The sequence below is a fragment of the Moschus berezovskii genome, chromosome 4, assembly GCF_049115385.1.
Source record: "Moschus berezovskii isolate FMDL1 chromosome 4, NW_MosBer_1.0, whole genome shotgun sequence".
Classification (NCBI taxonomy): domain Eukaryota; kingdom Metazoa; phylum Chordata; class Mammalia; order Artiodactyla; family Moschidae; genus Moschus; species Moschus berezovskii.
Genome location: NC_142463.1, coordinates 15,682,395 through 15,698,600, shown reverse-complemented (window position 1 = coordinate 15,698,600; position 16,206 = coordinate 15,682,395). Strand labels below are relative to the sequence as shown.

Genomic DNA, 16,206 nt, shown 5'->3' with positions numbered 1-16,206 from the left:
TGCCAAAGAATGCTCAAACTACCACACAATTGCACTCATCTCACACAGTAGTAAAGTCATGCTCAAAATTCTCCAAGCCAGGCTTCAGCAATATGTGAACCGTGAACTTCCAGATGTTCAAGCAGGTTTTAGAAAAGGCAGAGGCACCAGAGATCAAATTGCCAACATCCGCTGGATCATGGAGAGAGCAAGAGAGTTCCAGAAAAACATCTCTTTCTGCTTCATTGACTATGCCAAAGCCTTTGACTGTGTGGATCACAATAAACTGTGGAAAATTCTGAAAGAGATGGGAATCCCAGACCACCTGACCTGCCTCTTGAGAAACCTGTATGCAGGTCAGGAAGCAACAGTCAGAACTGTACATGGAACAACAGACTGGTGCCAAATAGGAAAAGGAGTACGTCAAGGCTGTATATTGTCACCCTGCTTATTTAACTTATATGCAGAGTACATCATGAGGAACGCTGGGCTGGAAGAAGCACAAGCTAGAATCAAGATTGCCTGGAGAAATATCAGTAACCTCAGATATGCAGATGACACCACCCTTATGGCAGAAAGTGAAGAGGAACTCAAAAGCCTGTTGATGAAAGTGAAAGAGGAGAGTGAAAAGATTGGCTTGAAGCTCAGCATTCAGAAAACAAAGATCATGGTGTCTGGTCCCATCACTTCATGGGAAATAGATGGAAAAACAGTGGAGACAGTGTCAGACTTTATTTTGGGGGGCTCCAGAATCACTGCAGATGCTGATTGCAGCCATGCAATTAAAAGACGCTTACTCCTTGGAAGGAAAGTTATGACCAACCTTGATAATATATTAAAAAGCAGAGACATTACTTTGCCAACCAAGGTCCGTCTAGTCAAGGCTATCGTTTTCCCCGTGGTCATGTATGGATGTGAGAGTTGGACTGTGAAGAAAGCTGATCGCCGAAGAGTTGATGCATTTGAACTGTGGTGCTGGAGAAGATTCTTGAGAGTCCCTTGGACTGCAAGGAGATCCAACCAGTCCATTCAGATCAATCCCGGGTGTTCATTGGAAGGACTTATGCTAAAGCTGAAACTGCAATACTTTGGCCACCTCATGTGACGAGTTGACTCACTGGAAAAGACTCTGATGCTGGGAAAGGTTGGGGGCAGGAGGAGAAGGGGACGACTGAGAATGAGATGGCTGGATGGCATCACTGACTCTGTGGACATGAGTTTGAGTGAACTCCGGGAGTTGGTGATGGACAGCGAGGCCTGGCGTGCTGTGATTCATGGGGTCGCAAAGAGTCGGACACGACTGAGCGACTGAACTGAACTGATCTTACCATAAGGTACTCTCCAACCCTGAGATATTCGAATAAGCAAAAATATTATATGTAAATGTCCTACTTTTCTTCTGTTGTAGTCCAGTATGTTAATACGAGTAAAGTCTCAGTCCTTTACTGGGTAATAAATGTCCCCCTTCCTCCCATCCCCATTTTACAGATGGAAAAATTAACACATAGAGAAACTGACTTGTCAGAGGTTAGAGCAAAGTATTGGTGGATCCAGGGGTAAATCCCAAACCTTTTAACTCCTTGACCAGTTTGTAGTCTATTGACTATGCAGCCTAGTGCTAAGTATATTTTTACCCCATCCTGGAGGTAAGGGTAGTTAAAAGATTTGGCAAGGACTGAGTTTAAGGAATTCCCCATTTCTAATTATGTCACTCGTTGTCCTTTTCTTTTAACCATGATGTGTTTTTGTCATTAGCATCAATTTTCAAGATTGTGAGTTGGAAATTTTGCTTTTTAAATACCTAGAAATATTTTTATGACAACTTAGCCAGACTAGAGATTATTACTAAGAAAAAAAGAAATGAAAACTTATTATTTAATGAATTTTTTCTCTGTTAGGTATTGTGCTAGACACTATGTATTTCTTAAATGTCATTAAAGTAGTCATTTCTGGAAGGTAATGCATTCTTGCCTTTTGTTATAGTCACATTTTAATAGTATTAGTGGAATTTAGTAGAAAAATATCTTGCAAATTTCAGAGTTTAGATTCTAAACAAAATTTTAGTTTTGTGCAAACTAAGAACCTTGTCAGAAATCTTTAAAGATAAAAATCTCTATATGATTAAACATAGTTTTCGAGTTTATTATGTCTTATCCCTTGGTTTTTACTTAGTTGGGACGATTGTTTTGTCTGAGATTAAGTCAAGCTTGCTCTTCCACTTGACACTAAAATCATGGTGTTTTCTCAGAAACCTTTTCTTCTACCTCTACATTTGAAACAGAATTCTTTTAATTACTAAGCAGGTTGAACAGCCAAGCCACATGAAAAACAAGAATATAATGAGCCTCCAGAGCCAAGGTTCCATGGGCCACTAGTATATTCTCTCTTCCATCCCTCACCTCCACTTCTTTCCCAGTGGCTTCCTCTTGCTTATAGATCTGTTTTCTCAGATCTATATATATATGTGTGTATATATATATATATGTATGTATGTATATATAGTATGTATATATATAGCCACCAATGACTACATTTCACTTTTCTTATCATACCCTTTAAATGCCTTCTGCTGCAGCTACATTTGACTACAATTTTCCAACATGGCCCTGTCCAATAAAAATACAATGCAAGTCACATACATAATGTAGATTTTTCTAATAGCCACATTAAAAAAGGTAAATAAATAAGGGGAGGTTGTATTTAATACACTGTATCTAAAATACTATTTTGACATGTAACCAATATAAAAATACATAACGAGCTATTCTGTATTCATTTTTTTTTAATACTCAGTCTTTAGAATCTGGTATATGTTCTAGAATTACAGAACATCTCAATTCAGACACTAAGTTTTATCAGAAGTACTTGATCTGTACTTAGATTTCAAAAAATCTGCTGTTGAAAAAGTATATTCTCAGACCGAGTTTCACCTAAAAAGCTTTCCCCAAAACTGCACCAAATGTTAATTTTTGAATTTAAATTAATAAACATTAAAACGATTCACTTCCTTAGTGATACTAGCCAAATTTCAAATGCTCGGTAGCTGTGTATGACTAATGGCTACCAAGTTGTACAGAGCAGGTCTCATGTAGTGTTTCATGGCATCATTTCTGTCTTTACATAAAATAGTTATGCAAATTTGAAACATAAATTCAGTTCGGTTCAGTTCAGTCGCTCAGTCGTGTCCAACTCTCTGTGACCCCATGAATCACAGCATGCCAGGCCTCCCTGTCCATCATCAACTCCCAGAGTCCACTCAAACTCATGTCCATCGAGTCGGCGATGCCATCCAGCCATCTCATTCTCTGTCGTCCCCTTCTCCTCCTGCCCCCAATCCCTCCCAGCATCAGAGTCTTTTCCAGTGAGTCAACTCGTCGCATGAGGTGACCAAAGTATTGGAGTTTCAGCTTTAGCATCAGTCCTTCCAATGAACACCCAGGACTAATCTCCTTTAGAATGGACTGGTTGGATCTCCTTGCAGTCCAAGGGTGATGCCCTAATATCTCTGTCAGTCATTTTAAAGCCTGATCAAGTTTGTAATTTTTATTCATGATTTAGAGATAAACAAACATAGCAGGTTACTAGAAAGACTGGGGACATCAAACCAGGAGAAAAGGCAAACCCTTGGAGTGAGACACTGGCCAGTGTGACGAGTGCAGTGGAAAAGGGAAAAATCATAACAAAGAAGATCAGAGAAATGGCAGTAGCCAGATCTTGCATAGCTTTGTAAGGCACCCTTAACTCTGAGGAAAGTTATTTGAAGTCCTTAAGCAGATAAATGATACTATCTGTCTTGTGTTTTAAAATGCTCCTTCTGACTCTTCTGTGGAGAATAAGTTGGAGTAGGGCAAAAGTAGAAGCAGGATAAGTTAGCAGACTTTGTAATGGTCCAGATAAGAGGTAATAGTGACTCAAACTAGACCGTGAGTCATGAGATTGAGTGGTGGATGGATTGGGATATGGCCCAACAGAACCTACTGATGGATTGAATGTGAATGTAGAGGAAATATAGGGATGAAGGATAATTTCAAGGATTTTGGCTTGAAGAGCTAGGTGATGGAGATGCCATCTACTGGTTTGGGGAGGACAAAAAGAAGAACAGCTTGACAAACGGTGTTCTGTTTTAGCTAAGTTTGAAATATCTGATTGAGAACCATGTAGAGATGGCCTGAAAGTAGTTGTATATGTAAGTATAGAATTCCAAGTAGAGGCCAATGGAATATGAATTTGGAAGTAATCTCAGTGGAGTGGTGAGCCAAAAAAAAAAAAAAAACCTATTAAATGAGGACATAATATGAGGAAGTGAGGAGGCAATAATTCATTGCCTTTAAGACAACTCTTAAAATAAGTTTTCCCGTGAAAGAGAGTAAGAAAAATTGAAAGATATAGCAGGAAGTGTATGTGTGAAATTAAGAGAGGGTTGGAGAGAGCATATTCATTGGTGGGTTTGTGTATTTTGATAGGTGATGACAAAGCAGTAACAATACTGAAGTAAATGATCTGTTATAGAGGAAATATTTGCAAAGTTCTTAAGATGAGAGGAAATGGGATCTGGAGCAAAAATGTAGGGTGGGCTGTTGCTTAAAATCAGAGACGCTTCATCCACACAAGTAGGAGAAAAGTCAGAAAGAATGATGAATAAGTAGATTCATTAAATCACCAATTATTAACTGAACACCTGCTACTTACTATATTATGCTTTGGGGACATACCACTAGACAAGGTTAAGTTTGAATCTTCCTGAAATGTGTGGCATATTGAAGGTTCTCGTGTCTTATTTTTGTTGTTCTCAATAAACCCTGAATTAATATTATCCCCTAAGAGTGAAGGTTAAGGAGGGAATATTTGGAATATGAAGAAAGTGAAAAATTGTGTTGTTCTTGTTGTTCATTCACTAGTTCAGTTCATTCGCTCAGTTGTGTCCGACTCTTTGTGACCCCATGAACTGCAGCACACCATGTTTCTCTGCCCATCATTATCGTCCTGAGTTTCCTCAAACTCATGTTCATTGAGTCAGTGATGCCATCCAACCATCTCATCCTCTGTCATCCGCTTCTCCTCTTGCCCTCAGTTCAGTTCAGTTCAGTTCAGTCGCTCAGTTGTGTCCGACTCTCCGCGACCCCATGAATTACAGCACGCCAGGCCTCCCTGTCCATCACCAACTCCCGGAGTTCACTCAAACTCATGTCCACAGAGTCAGTGATGCCATCCAGCCATCTCATTCTCCGTCATCCCCTTCTCCTCCCGCCCCCAACCTTTCCCAGCATCAGAGTCTTTTCCAGTGAGTCAAGTCGTCACATGAGGTGGCCAAAGTATTGCAGTTTCAGCTTTAGCATCAGTCCCTCCAATGAACATCCAGGATTGATCTCCTTTAGAATGGACTGGTTGGATCTCCTTGCAGTATAAGGGACTCTCAAGAGTCTTCTCCAACACCACAGTTCAAAAGCATCGATTCTTCGGCGATCAGCTTTCTTCACAGTCCAACTCTCACATCCATACATGACCATGGGAAAAACCATTGCCTTGACTAGACGGACCTTGGTTGGCAAAGTAATGTCTCTGCTTTTTAATATACTATCAAGGTTGGTCATAACTTTCCTTCCAAGGAGCAAGCGTCTTTTTTCCTAAATCAGAGTCTTTTCCAGTGAGTCAGCTATTTGCATCAGATGGTCAAAGTATTGGAGCTTCAGCTTCAACAGCAGTCCTTCCAATGAATATTCAGGACTGATTTCCTTTAGGATTGATTGGTTTGATCTCCTTGCAGTCCAAGGGACTCTCAAGGGTCTTCTCCAGCACCACAGTTTGAAAGTGTCAGTTCTTTGGTGTTCAGCCTTCTTTATGGTCCAATTCTCACATCCATACACGACTACTAGAAAAGCCATAGCTTTGACTAGACAGTCCTTTGTCAGCAAAGTGATGTCTCTGCTGTTTAAAACACTATCTAGGTTTGACATAGCTATTCTTCCAAGGAGTAAGCATCTTTTAGTTTTGTGGCTGCAGTCACTGTACGCAGTGATTTTGGAGCCCAAGAAAATGAAATCCAATACTGTTTCCACATTTTTCCCATGTGTTTACAATGAAATGATTGAACTGGATTCCATGATCTTAGTTTTTTGAAGGTTGGGTTTTAAGCCAGCTTTTTCACTCACCTCTTTCACCTTCATCAAGAGGCTATTTAGTTCCTCTTCACTTTTCTGCCATTAAAGTGGTATCATCTGCATATCTGAGGTTGTTGATATTTCTCTTGGCAGTGTTGATTCCATCTTGTGATTCATCTAGCCTGGCATTTTGCATGATGTATTCTGCATATAAGTTAAATAAGCAGGGTGACAACATACAGCCTTTCCCAATTTTGAACCAGTTTGTTGTTCCATGTCCGGTTCTAACTGTTGCTTCTTTTCCTGCATACAGGTTTCTCAGGAGGCAGGTAAGGTGATCTGGTATTCCCATCTCTTTAAGAATATTACAGTTTGTTGTGATCTATACAGTCAAAGTCTTTAGCATATTCAATGAAGCAGGAGCATATGTTTTTCTGGAATCCCCTTGCTTTTTCTGTGATCCTGCATATGTTGGCAATCTGATCTCTGGTTCCTCTGCCTTTGCTAAATCCAGCTTGAACATCTGGAAGTTTTCAGTTTACATACTGCTAAAGCCTTACCTGATGGATTTTAGGCAAAATCTTGCTGGCATGTGAAACGAGTACAATTATACAGTAATTTGAACATTCTTTGGCATTGCTTTTCTTTGGGATTGAAATGAAAACTGACCTTTTCCAGTCCTGTGGTCACTGCTGAGTTTTCCAAATTTGCTGGCATAGTGAGAGCAACACTTTAACAACATCATTTTTTAAGATTTGAAATAGTTCAGCTGGAATTCCATCACCTCCACTAGCATTGTTCGTAGTAATGCTCCTGAGGCCCACTTGACCTCACACTCCAGGATGTCTGGCTGTAGGTAAGTGACCACATAATCATGGTTCATTGGGTCACAAAGATCATGGCATCTGGTCCCATCACTTCATGGGAAATAGATGAAAAAACAATGGAAACAGTGTCAGACTTTATTTTTGGGGCTCCAAAATCACTGCAGATGCTGATTGCAGCCATGAAATTAAAAGACGCTTACTCCTTGGAAGGAAAGTTATGACCAACCTTGATAGTATATTAAAAAGCAGAGACATTACTTTGCCAACAAAGGTCCGTCTAGTCAAGGCTATGGTTTTTCCCGTGGTCATGTATGGATGTGAGAGTTGGACTGTGAAGAAAGCTGATCGCCGAACAATTGATGCTTTTGAACTGTGGTGTTGGAGAAGACTCTTGAGAGTCCCTTGGACTGCAAGCCAGTCCATTTTAAAGGAGATCAATCCTGGATGTTCATTAGAAGGACTGATGCTAAAGCTGAAACTGCAATACTTTGGCCACCTCATGCGACGAGTTGACTCACTGGAAAAGACTCTGATGCTGGGAAAGGTTGGGGGCGGGAGGAGAAGGGGATGACAGAGAATGAGATGGCTGGATGGCATCACCGACTCTATGGACATGAGTTTGAGTGAACTCTGGGAGTTGGTGATGGACAGGGAGGCCTGGCGTGCTGTGATTCATGGGGTCGCAGAGAGTCGGACACGACTGAGCGACTGAACTGAACTGAACTAATTTGTACAGTGTATTCTTGCCACCTTTTCTTACGCTCTTCTGCTTCTGTTAATGTCCTTGCTGTTTTTGTCCTTTGTTGTGCCTGAAATGTTCCCTTGGTATCTCCAATTTTCTTAAAGAGATTGCTAATCTTTCCCATTCTGTTGTTTTCTTCTATTTCTTTGCATTGGTCACTTAAGAAGGCTTTTTTATCTCTCCTTGCTATTCTCTGCAACTCTGCATTCTTTACCCTCTGAACTCTAAAGGATTTCTCTTTCCCTTTCTCCTTTGTCTTTTGCTTCTCCCCTTTCTCAGCTGTTTGTAAGGCCTCCTCAGACAACCACTTTGCCTTCTTTTATTTCTTGGGGATAGTTTTGGTCATTACCTCCTGCACAGTGTTACAAACCTCCATCCATAGTTCTTCAGGCAGTCTGTCTGCCAGATCTGGTCCCTTGAATCTATTCATCACCTCTACTGTGTAATCATAAAGGATACGATTTAGGCCATATTTGAATGGCCTAGTGGTTTTCCCTGCTTTCTCAACTTGAGCCTGAATTTTGCAATAAAGAACTGATGATTTGAGCCACAGGCAGCTCCAGGTCTTTTTTTTGCTGACTATATAGAGCTACATCATCTTCGGCTGCAAAAAGAGTAAATAAAATCAGTCTCATTTTGGTACTGACCATCTGGTGATGTCCATGTATAGTAGTTTCTTGTGTTCGTGGAAGAGGGTGTTTGTTGTAACAAAACTCTGTTAGCCTTGCCCTGCTTCATTTTGTACTCCAAGGCCAAACTTGCCTGTTATTTCAGGTATTTCTTGACTTCCTACTTTTGCATTCTAGTCCCCTGTGATGAAAAGGACATTTTTTTGGTGTGAGTTCTAAGAAATCATGTAGGTCTTCATAGAATCTTTCAACTTCAGCTTCTTCAGCACTAGAGAGAAGAATACTTGAATTTATATTTTTGGAAAGGAGAAAAGCAAGCATGGTAGGGAATTGTGGTTTGATTCCTAGACAATGATAAGTAGCTTGAGATCGTAGCCATGAGTTTAAGGTGAGACCAGTAAGCTTCCACTTGTTTTTCTTTAGCACTTGTGATGTGTTGGGGTAGGCATGATACAGGCAGGTAAGTGGTTTTAGCCAAATTAGGGTTGAGGCTTTAGTAGTCAAGTTTAACCAAAAAAAAAAAAAAAACAGGTGTGAAGGAGTTGAAGACTATTGGCCAGGGAGTGATTTTAGTGAGGGACCATAGAATCTGAGCTGGGTAAAAAGAGAAGTGGGTAAATGGGTAAATAATAGTTTAAAAAAGAAGTGGTACCATTCAGTGATAAAGAAGATGGGTAAATAATGCTAAGACAGTACTGGGGTCAGTAGATAAATCTAAATTTTCAAGCAAGGAAAATATATTTCTATTATATGAATAATGACCCTCATGCTGGGAAAGATTGAGGGCAGAAGGAGACGGGGATGACAGAGGATGAGATGGTTGGATGCATCACCAACTCGATGGACATGGGTTTGGGTGGACCCCGAGAGTTGGTGATGGACAGGGAGGCCTGGCTTGCTGCGGTTCATGGGGTCGCAAAGAGTCAGACACAACTGAGCAACTGAACTGATACTCTGTATAAAAAAAATCTGAAAATATTTGAGATTAGAAAGGGGAGAAAAACAGTACTATCACCCAAAGATAACCAGTTGTTTATATTTGCTTTGTTTACTTCTTTTTTTTCTAGTGATAATTTTTAGGGTTGTATTAGTTTACTGTAAACTATAGTATAACAAAGGCTACAGACTGGGTGATTTCAACAACAGACATTTTCTTACAGTTCTGGAGGCTTCAAGAGCAAGATCGAGGTGTCAGCAGGGTAGTTTTTTTCCCCCCGCTTTGGCCCATAAATGTCTGTCTTCTCCCTGTGCCTTCACATAGTCCTTTCTCTATCATGTCTCTGTCCAGATTTTCCTCTTCTTATAAGGATACCAGTCATATTGGATTAGGGTCCACTCTAAAATTAGATCTCATTTTAACTTACTTACTTCTTCATAGACCCTACTTCCAAAGTCACCTTCTGAAGTATTGAGAAATGATTACTTCAATATGAATTCTGGGAGAACGCAATGCAGCCTGTAACATAGGTGTTCTTTGTCTTCAGTGTTTTATGTAATTGTGGTTATTCCTTGCATATACTTTTTGATCCTTTATCTTACCAGATAACATTATAACTCAAACATTTTCCCACTTAGACTTGTAAAAGTTTAACAGCACCAAAATACTTCATCAAATAACAAATGTATTTCAGTATCTTAATCAGTCTTCTGTGTTGAACATCTACTCACCCCTTCCACCCCAATTTTTTCTTATTATAAAGAATACTAAAGTTTTTTAAATAAAATCTCTTTTTCTATATTTTGGGTTATTTCCTTAGACTAGAATCTCAAAAGTAGATTACTTTGTCAAAAACTGTCGCAATATACTGCTAAACTGGAGAAGTATTGAAACTTTTACTTTCTTCCCACGTGACTTGTTTTCTTTCTTCCTGCAGTAATAGACTGGAATGATGTTAGAAAACATAAATATGGTCATCTATCAGAGTCTGCATCCCAATATCAAGGTAAGAAAAAAAGCTATATTTAGCATGGAAAAATTTAATTTGACATCTCTTACCACAAAGCCTTTTTTTTAGAGGTCTGAGTATACCAAGAACTCACTGGTTAAAACACAAGCAAATATAGTTTGTGGAGGTATCTGTCAAAAGCAATATACGTTGGTTTGAGGATGAAATCAGGAAATTTAGATTCTGAGTTCAAACAATCCAAAATTAGCTTTAGGTACAGTTTTTTAGCCTCTCTGGATATCCAGTTTTTAATAAGACAGAATTGAGTGGTATACTTCCACAACTACTATTAATAAACTTAGTATCTTTTAAAGTGAGAGAATTGAACTACACAAACTCTCAAGCCCCCATTTTACCCCGGAATCTCACTGTTCTTTTAGTGTGTTTTTCATGATGACTTATGCTGTAATATTTTTTTCTTTAATAGAAGCTACTGACATCCTGGAGTTAGGTAAGATATTTTTCTTGTATTTCTGTTAAATATGGGAAATTACTGAGCCAGGGATTAGATTGTAACTAGGAAAAGAATTCCATGTGTCTTTGTCTCATGAGCTAGTGAATCCTGTGCTCTTCTCTGCCTAATGAGCCCATGCAGTTCTCCTTTGCTGTCATGTCAGATTCTCCTTATCAGGAGGCCACAGACTAAGCCAACGAAAGGGAAAAGGGTAGTTAATTACGTGAGTACAATAAGGGATGGGAACTGAAACCAAACTGCAAGTTACTTCTTATTAATTCATTAAATCTAGAGCTAAAACAAAGCCCCTTTGTCCATAAATCAGAATTTGATGGCATTTTCCAAAAATAAATTATTCATGAGATATATTGAACTGAAATTAAACCTAAAAATTTTCTAAGTTTTTTTTTAAACTGAATAAAAACTGAAATATTAAGATGTCAAATAACAGGAGTCAGCCTGATACTGCATTTGGTTTTCATCCCTGAATAGTGTACTTCAGGACTAGGATTTCGGAAATGAAACTAATGGCAATATTTTTCAATCAGCTTTCTGAGTTCCTACATAAATGTTAGTCTTAACTTCTTAAGCGTTCTTTAAAATCCTGCAGCATTTTATTTAAATATTGATATCCTGATACCTTTATCAGTTTTTGTCAAAGTATTGTTACATATTTTGTTATTGCAACTTCCTGTGTTCAATCCTATTATCATCATTTTCCATTTGCTCCCTCTTTCCTTTTCTTCTGACAACATATTACTTTCATTGCCCACTGACAAAGAAGGTGATGTAAAGTAGTAGAACACTAGACTAGAAGTCAGAATTCCTGGGTTCTTTGAGGGCCAACTTTGCCATTTAGTAAGTCTGTGACACTAATCCTTGGTTTTCTGATTTGTAAATGGGGATAATAATCCCATTCTACCTACTTCACAGGGTTATTAAGAAGATTACATGAACTAATGGATGTGAAAACATCTTAAAAACTCTCAAATACTTTTCAACTTTGGAGGATTATTATTTTCATTTGTTCAGCAACTATCCTCAGCCTTTTAAGTCAAATCTTGTGACATTCTTTGAAGTGAAGCATTCTATGATTATGAGCTGAAGAATGAAATGAAATAATGCAGGTAAAGGGCCTGATACTTGATAAACAATAAATGATAGTCAATTTTTGTTTTTCCTCAAAACTTTCCTCATGCTTTCTAAGGTACTGGTATGTGGTTTAAAAAGCATGGCATAAGAATCAGACAGGCCTGGGTTCAAATTCCTTTTCCTCACTAACCAGTTTTGTGACTTCAGAAAAAAGACTTGATCTTTCTGAGTCTTATTTCCTCATCTTTAAGATGAGAATAAAACCTACTTTTCGGGTTATAATTAACAGGGGAAATATTGAACATAGTGTGGCATGGTGCAGACAAACAGAAGGTACTCAGTGATAGCTGCTGCAGTTTGGGGATCTGTTGCTAATGTGAATGATGATAACAGTACTAGTTCAGTGATATTTAAGGTATGTTGTATACAACCTGTTTTGATGACTATTGTGAAAAGTGGATATTCAGTTTAAAATATTTACATAAAGTGATGTTAAAATGTGAAAGTATGTTTTTTGTTGTGGGAGTAGAGGTAGTGAAGCCAGGCAGAGCCTCTGATAAATTAATCTTGGGTATTTCATTTTGTCCATCAGGTATAGAGGGTGGCCCCAAATTCACACTGAAAGAAAATTCAGTAGATTTTTAGAACCTCAGAGTTTGGAAGAGGCCTTAAAAATCTACCTTGGCCTGCATTTCAAAATTCCAACATTTTGTATTTCTTGTAAAATGTCTTGCCTTGAACTCTCCCCAAAGTTGTTAAGGACTTAAAACCTCCTCAAGCAACTCACTCGTGTTTAAACAAATATTTATTGGGCCAAAATCTGTTTCTTTGTCAATTCTATTAATTCTCCCTATAACTTTTAGAGCCATATGTATAGGTTTAGCCAGTTTTTCACTAACCAGCCTCTAGTTATTTGAAAGCAGCTCACTGCGGATGCTGATTGTAGCCATGAAATTAAAAGACGCTTACTCCTTGGAAGGAGAGTTATGACCAACCTAGATAGCGTATCAAAAAGCAGAGACATTACTTTGCCAACCAAGGTCCGTCTAGTCAAGGCTGTGGTTTTTCCAGTGGTCATGTATGGATGTGAGAGTTGGACTGTGAAGAAAGCTGATCGCCGAAGAATTGATGCTTTTGAACTGTGGTGCTGGAGAAGACTCTTGAGAGTCCCTTGGACTGCAAGGAGATCCAACCAATCCATTCTAAAGGAGATCAGTCCTAGGTGTTCATTGGAAGGACTGATGCTAAAGCTGAAACTCCAATACTTTGGCCACCTCATGCGAAGAGTTGACTCACTGGAAAAGACTCTGATGCTGGGAGGGATTGGGGGCAGGAGAAGAAGGGGATGACCGAGAATGAGATGGCCGGATGGCATCACCGACTCGATGGACATGAGTTTGAGTGAACTCCGGGAGTTGGTGATGGACAGGGAGGCCTGGCGTGCTGTTATTCATGGGGTCGCGGAGAGTCGGACACGACTGAGCTGAGCTGAACTGAAAGACTGCTTTCTCACTGCCATTCTGTTAAATTTCCTAGTTCAAGCAACTATCATCTCATAGCTAGCTTATTAGAAAAGCTTCCTAATAAAAAAGCTTCCTGCCTCCAGCCTTACCCTCCTCCAATCCATTCTTCACATTGTAGACAGGATGCTTTTTCCTACAAACCCTTTTGTGCTTCCTCTTCTCCTTAGTGTTGCATATGAGACTCTGAAACCCAAACACTGCTTTTATTGACTACCTCTTTTCTAAACCATTTTTATCTACCCAGTAGCCATACTGAAAGATTCAGGTTTTAGAACTACTTTTTTTCATTTCTGGGCCCTCATACATGCTTTTCTTTCTGTCTGAAACAACAGGTCTCTCTGGCTAACTCCTTGCTTATCCTTTTACATTTTAACTTAGAAGCCTTAAGTTGAAGCTTTTTGAAGGCCAGACAATATTTTGATCATGGTTGTATCTCCAGCACAGTTCCTTGATCCACACTATAAATACTTGTTGGATGGATCGATAAAGAAATGGCTCTAAGACTCTCATGCTAAATGTTGATTCTTCATTTAGCTGGTCCTCACGTGACATGGTTTTGTGTCTCTTGATCATTGAGATCACCATTTAGATGTTGCTTTGTTCTGTCCCTCTCAAGGACTAGTTCCCATAACGTTTAATTTCCCAGGTGTGATTTCACTAGTCCAGAAAAGAGTAGGACCATTACTGGCTTGCTTCTTTACATTCACTCACTTTTCAGACTTCTATGGTGCCTCTCTCAAGTTTCAGGTACTGGGTTAAAAAGTGAAGGTTTTTAAAGTTCATAAAATGTACTTCCCTGGCAGTCCAGGGTTTAGACTCTGAGTTTCCAAATCAGGGGGCACAGGTTCAGTCCCTGACTGGGGGACTAAGACCCCACATGCTGCACAGCGTGGCCAAAAATAAAGACTGTGAGTGTCTTTATTGCTCTTAAGGATTTGGGTTCCACACTTTAGGTGGAACTAAATAGAGTTCTTGTAGAGGAATGTGGACAGAACAGTAGCCAGCATGAATGGAAATGCTTGATGTAACCATTTTAAATTAGGAACAGTTGAGGGATTTGGTACATATTTAGGGGATTAGATATATTATGTCTAATGTCAATAGGTAAAGATTTAGAAGAACGTAGACTTTGGCTGATTCGAACGGTTAAAATAATCCATTTGTGCTATTGAACCATAGCTGAATAAAAAATTTCTCATCATTGGAATTACTTAATTCCAATAATTAAATTATTTAATTAGTTATTTAATTATTTAAATTATTTAGGCTGGAGGAACCATTCAGGTCTCAGCTTTTATATCACCTCATCAAGAACCCTTTCTTGACCATCCTGCCTAAAATAGCATACATACAATCAGCACTCTTTTCCCCTCTTACCCTGCTTTATTTTTTCCTTATTTGAAAAGGGCCAGAAATTGTATAGTTATTATGTGGTTTTTCTGTAACCTTCTGGATCAATTGAATTATGTTTGTTTATTTATTGTGGCTCTTCCCCCTTAGAATGTAAGCTCCATGTGGGCAGAGATTTTGGCTGTTTTGTTCTTTGCTGTGTATCACCTGTGCCTGGAATTGAGCTTGGCATATAGTAGTTGCACAGTAAATATTTGTTAAATGAGTGAATATTAGAGAAAGGAATTCATGCATTCAACTGATAGATCTTTTGTGTTTTACAGTTTAGGAAACTGTTAATTTTTAAAGTATTTGTATGTAGTTTGTAAATCCCTTCAGGGCAGCAATCTTTGTTGTTATTGTTCAGTCAGTCATCTGTGTCTGCCTCTTTGCAGTCCCATCGACTGCAGCACACCAGGCTTCCCTGCCCTTCACCATCTCCCCTAGCTTGCTCAAACTCATTTCCATTGAGGTGGTGATGCCATCCAACCATCTTGTTCTCTGTTGTCCCTTTTTCCTCCTGCCTTCTGTCTTTCCCAACATCAGGGTCTTTTCTAATGAGTCGGTTTTTCGCATCAGGTGGCCAAAGTATTAGAGCTTCAGTTTCAAGATCAGTCCTTCCAATGAATATTCAGGGTTGATTTCCTTTAGGACTGGATGCTTTGATCCCCTTGCAGTCCAAGGGATTCTTAAGAGTCTTCTCCAACACCACAGTTCAAAGCATCAATTCTTTGGTGCTCAGCCTTCTTTATGGTCCAGCTCTTATACATGACTACTGGAGAGGCCATAGTTTTGACTAAATGGACCTTTGTTGGCAAACTAATGTCTCTGCTTTTTAATATGCTGTCTAGGTTTGTCATAGCTTTTCTTCCAAGGAGCAAACATCTTTTAATTTCATGGCTGAAGTCACCATCTGCAGTGATTTTGGAGCCCAAGAAAATAAAGTCTGTCAACTATTTCAGTTGTTTCTCCATCTATTTGCCATGAAGTGATGGGACCGGATGCCATGACCTTAGCTTTTTGAATGCTGAGTTTTAAGCCAATCCTATTTCCTAATAATAGACACAACTGTCATATGGTAGTATGTTAGAGTTTATAAAATACTTTCATAAGTATTATTCAGCAGTATAAATGAGATGAGTGACTGTCTCTCATCTATAAGGCTTCAGCCCAAATGTTTCCTGTCTAGAGCATCTGTCTGTAATTTCACCATCTAAGATGATTCCCAGTCTGTCACATATCATTATTTTATGTCCTTCAAATACGTATCACTTACTACCTTATTTATTTGACTTTGTGTTAATTGTGCCTCATTATGCACTGGAATGTAAATTCCATAAGGGCAGGGACCTCCTGCCTTATCCTAGCACTTAGAAGTGCCTGGCACGTACAGGGTACTCAAACATCATTTGAACGAATAATTGAAATCACTCCAGAAATTATAAAGTACTATACTAGTTAATAATGTCAGTCTTCACAGTAATCTTGACCCAAGTATGAATTAGATTTCCCTGTTCTACATTCTCA

General features: G+C 39.0%; 1 protein-coding gene across 8 annotated transcripts in view; it reads left to right on the top strand.

The window, feature by feature from the left end:
* The window catches only part of SCMH1 (Scm polycomb group protein homolog 1), a 223,642-nt gene that overhangs the window by 74,653 nt on the left and 132,783 nt on the right, over positions 1–16,206 (top strand). For 6 of the 8 annotated variants that reach the window (XM_055403471.2, XM_055403469.2, XM_088835188.1 and 3 more), the window contains 2 exons: positions 10,150–10,218; positions 10,649–10,672. Coding sequence is in view for 4 of the 8 variants with exons in the window: in XM_055403469.2 (XP_055259444.2) it covers positions 10,150–10,218; positions 10,649–10,672 (93 nt within the window). In the remaining 4 variants the exon portion in view is untranslated. Of the gene's footprint in view, positions 1–10,149; positions 10,219–10,648; positions 10,673–11,608; positions 11,803–16,206 lie in introns of those variants that run through there. The other 2 variants (XM_088835187.1, XM_088835186.1) reach the window with 1 other exon arrangement.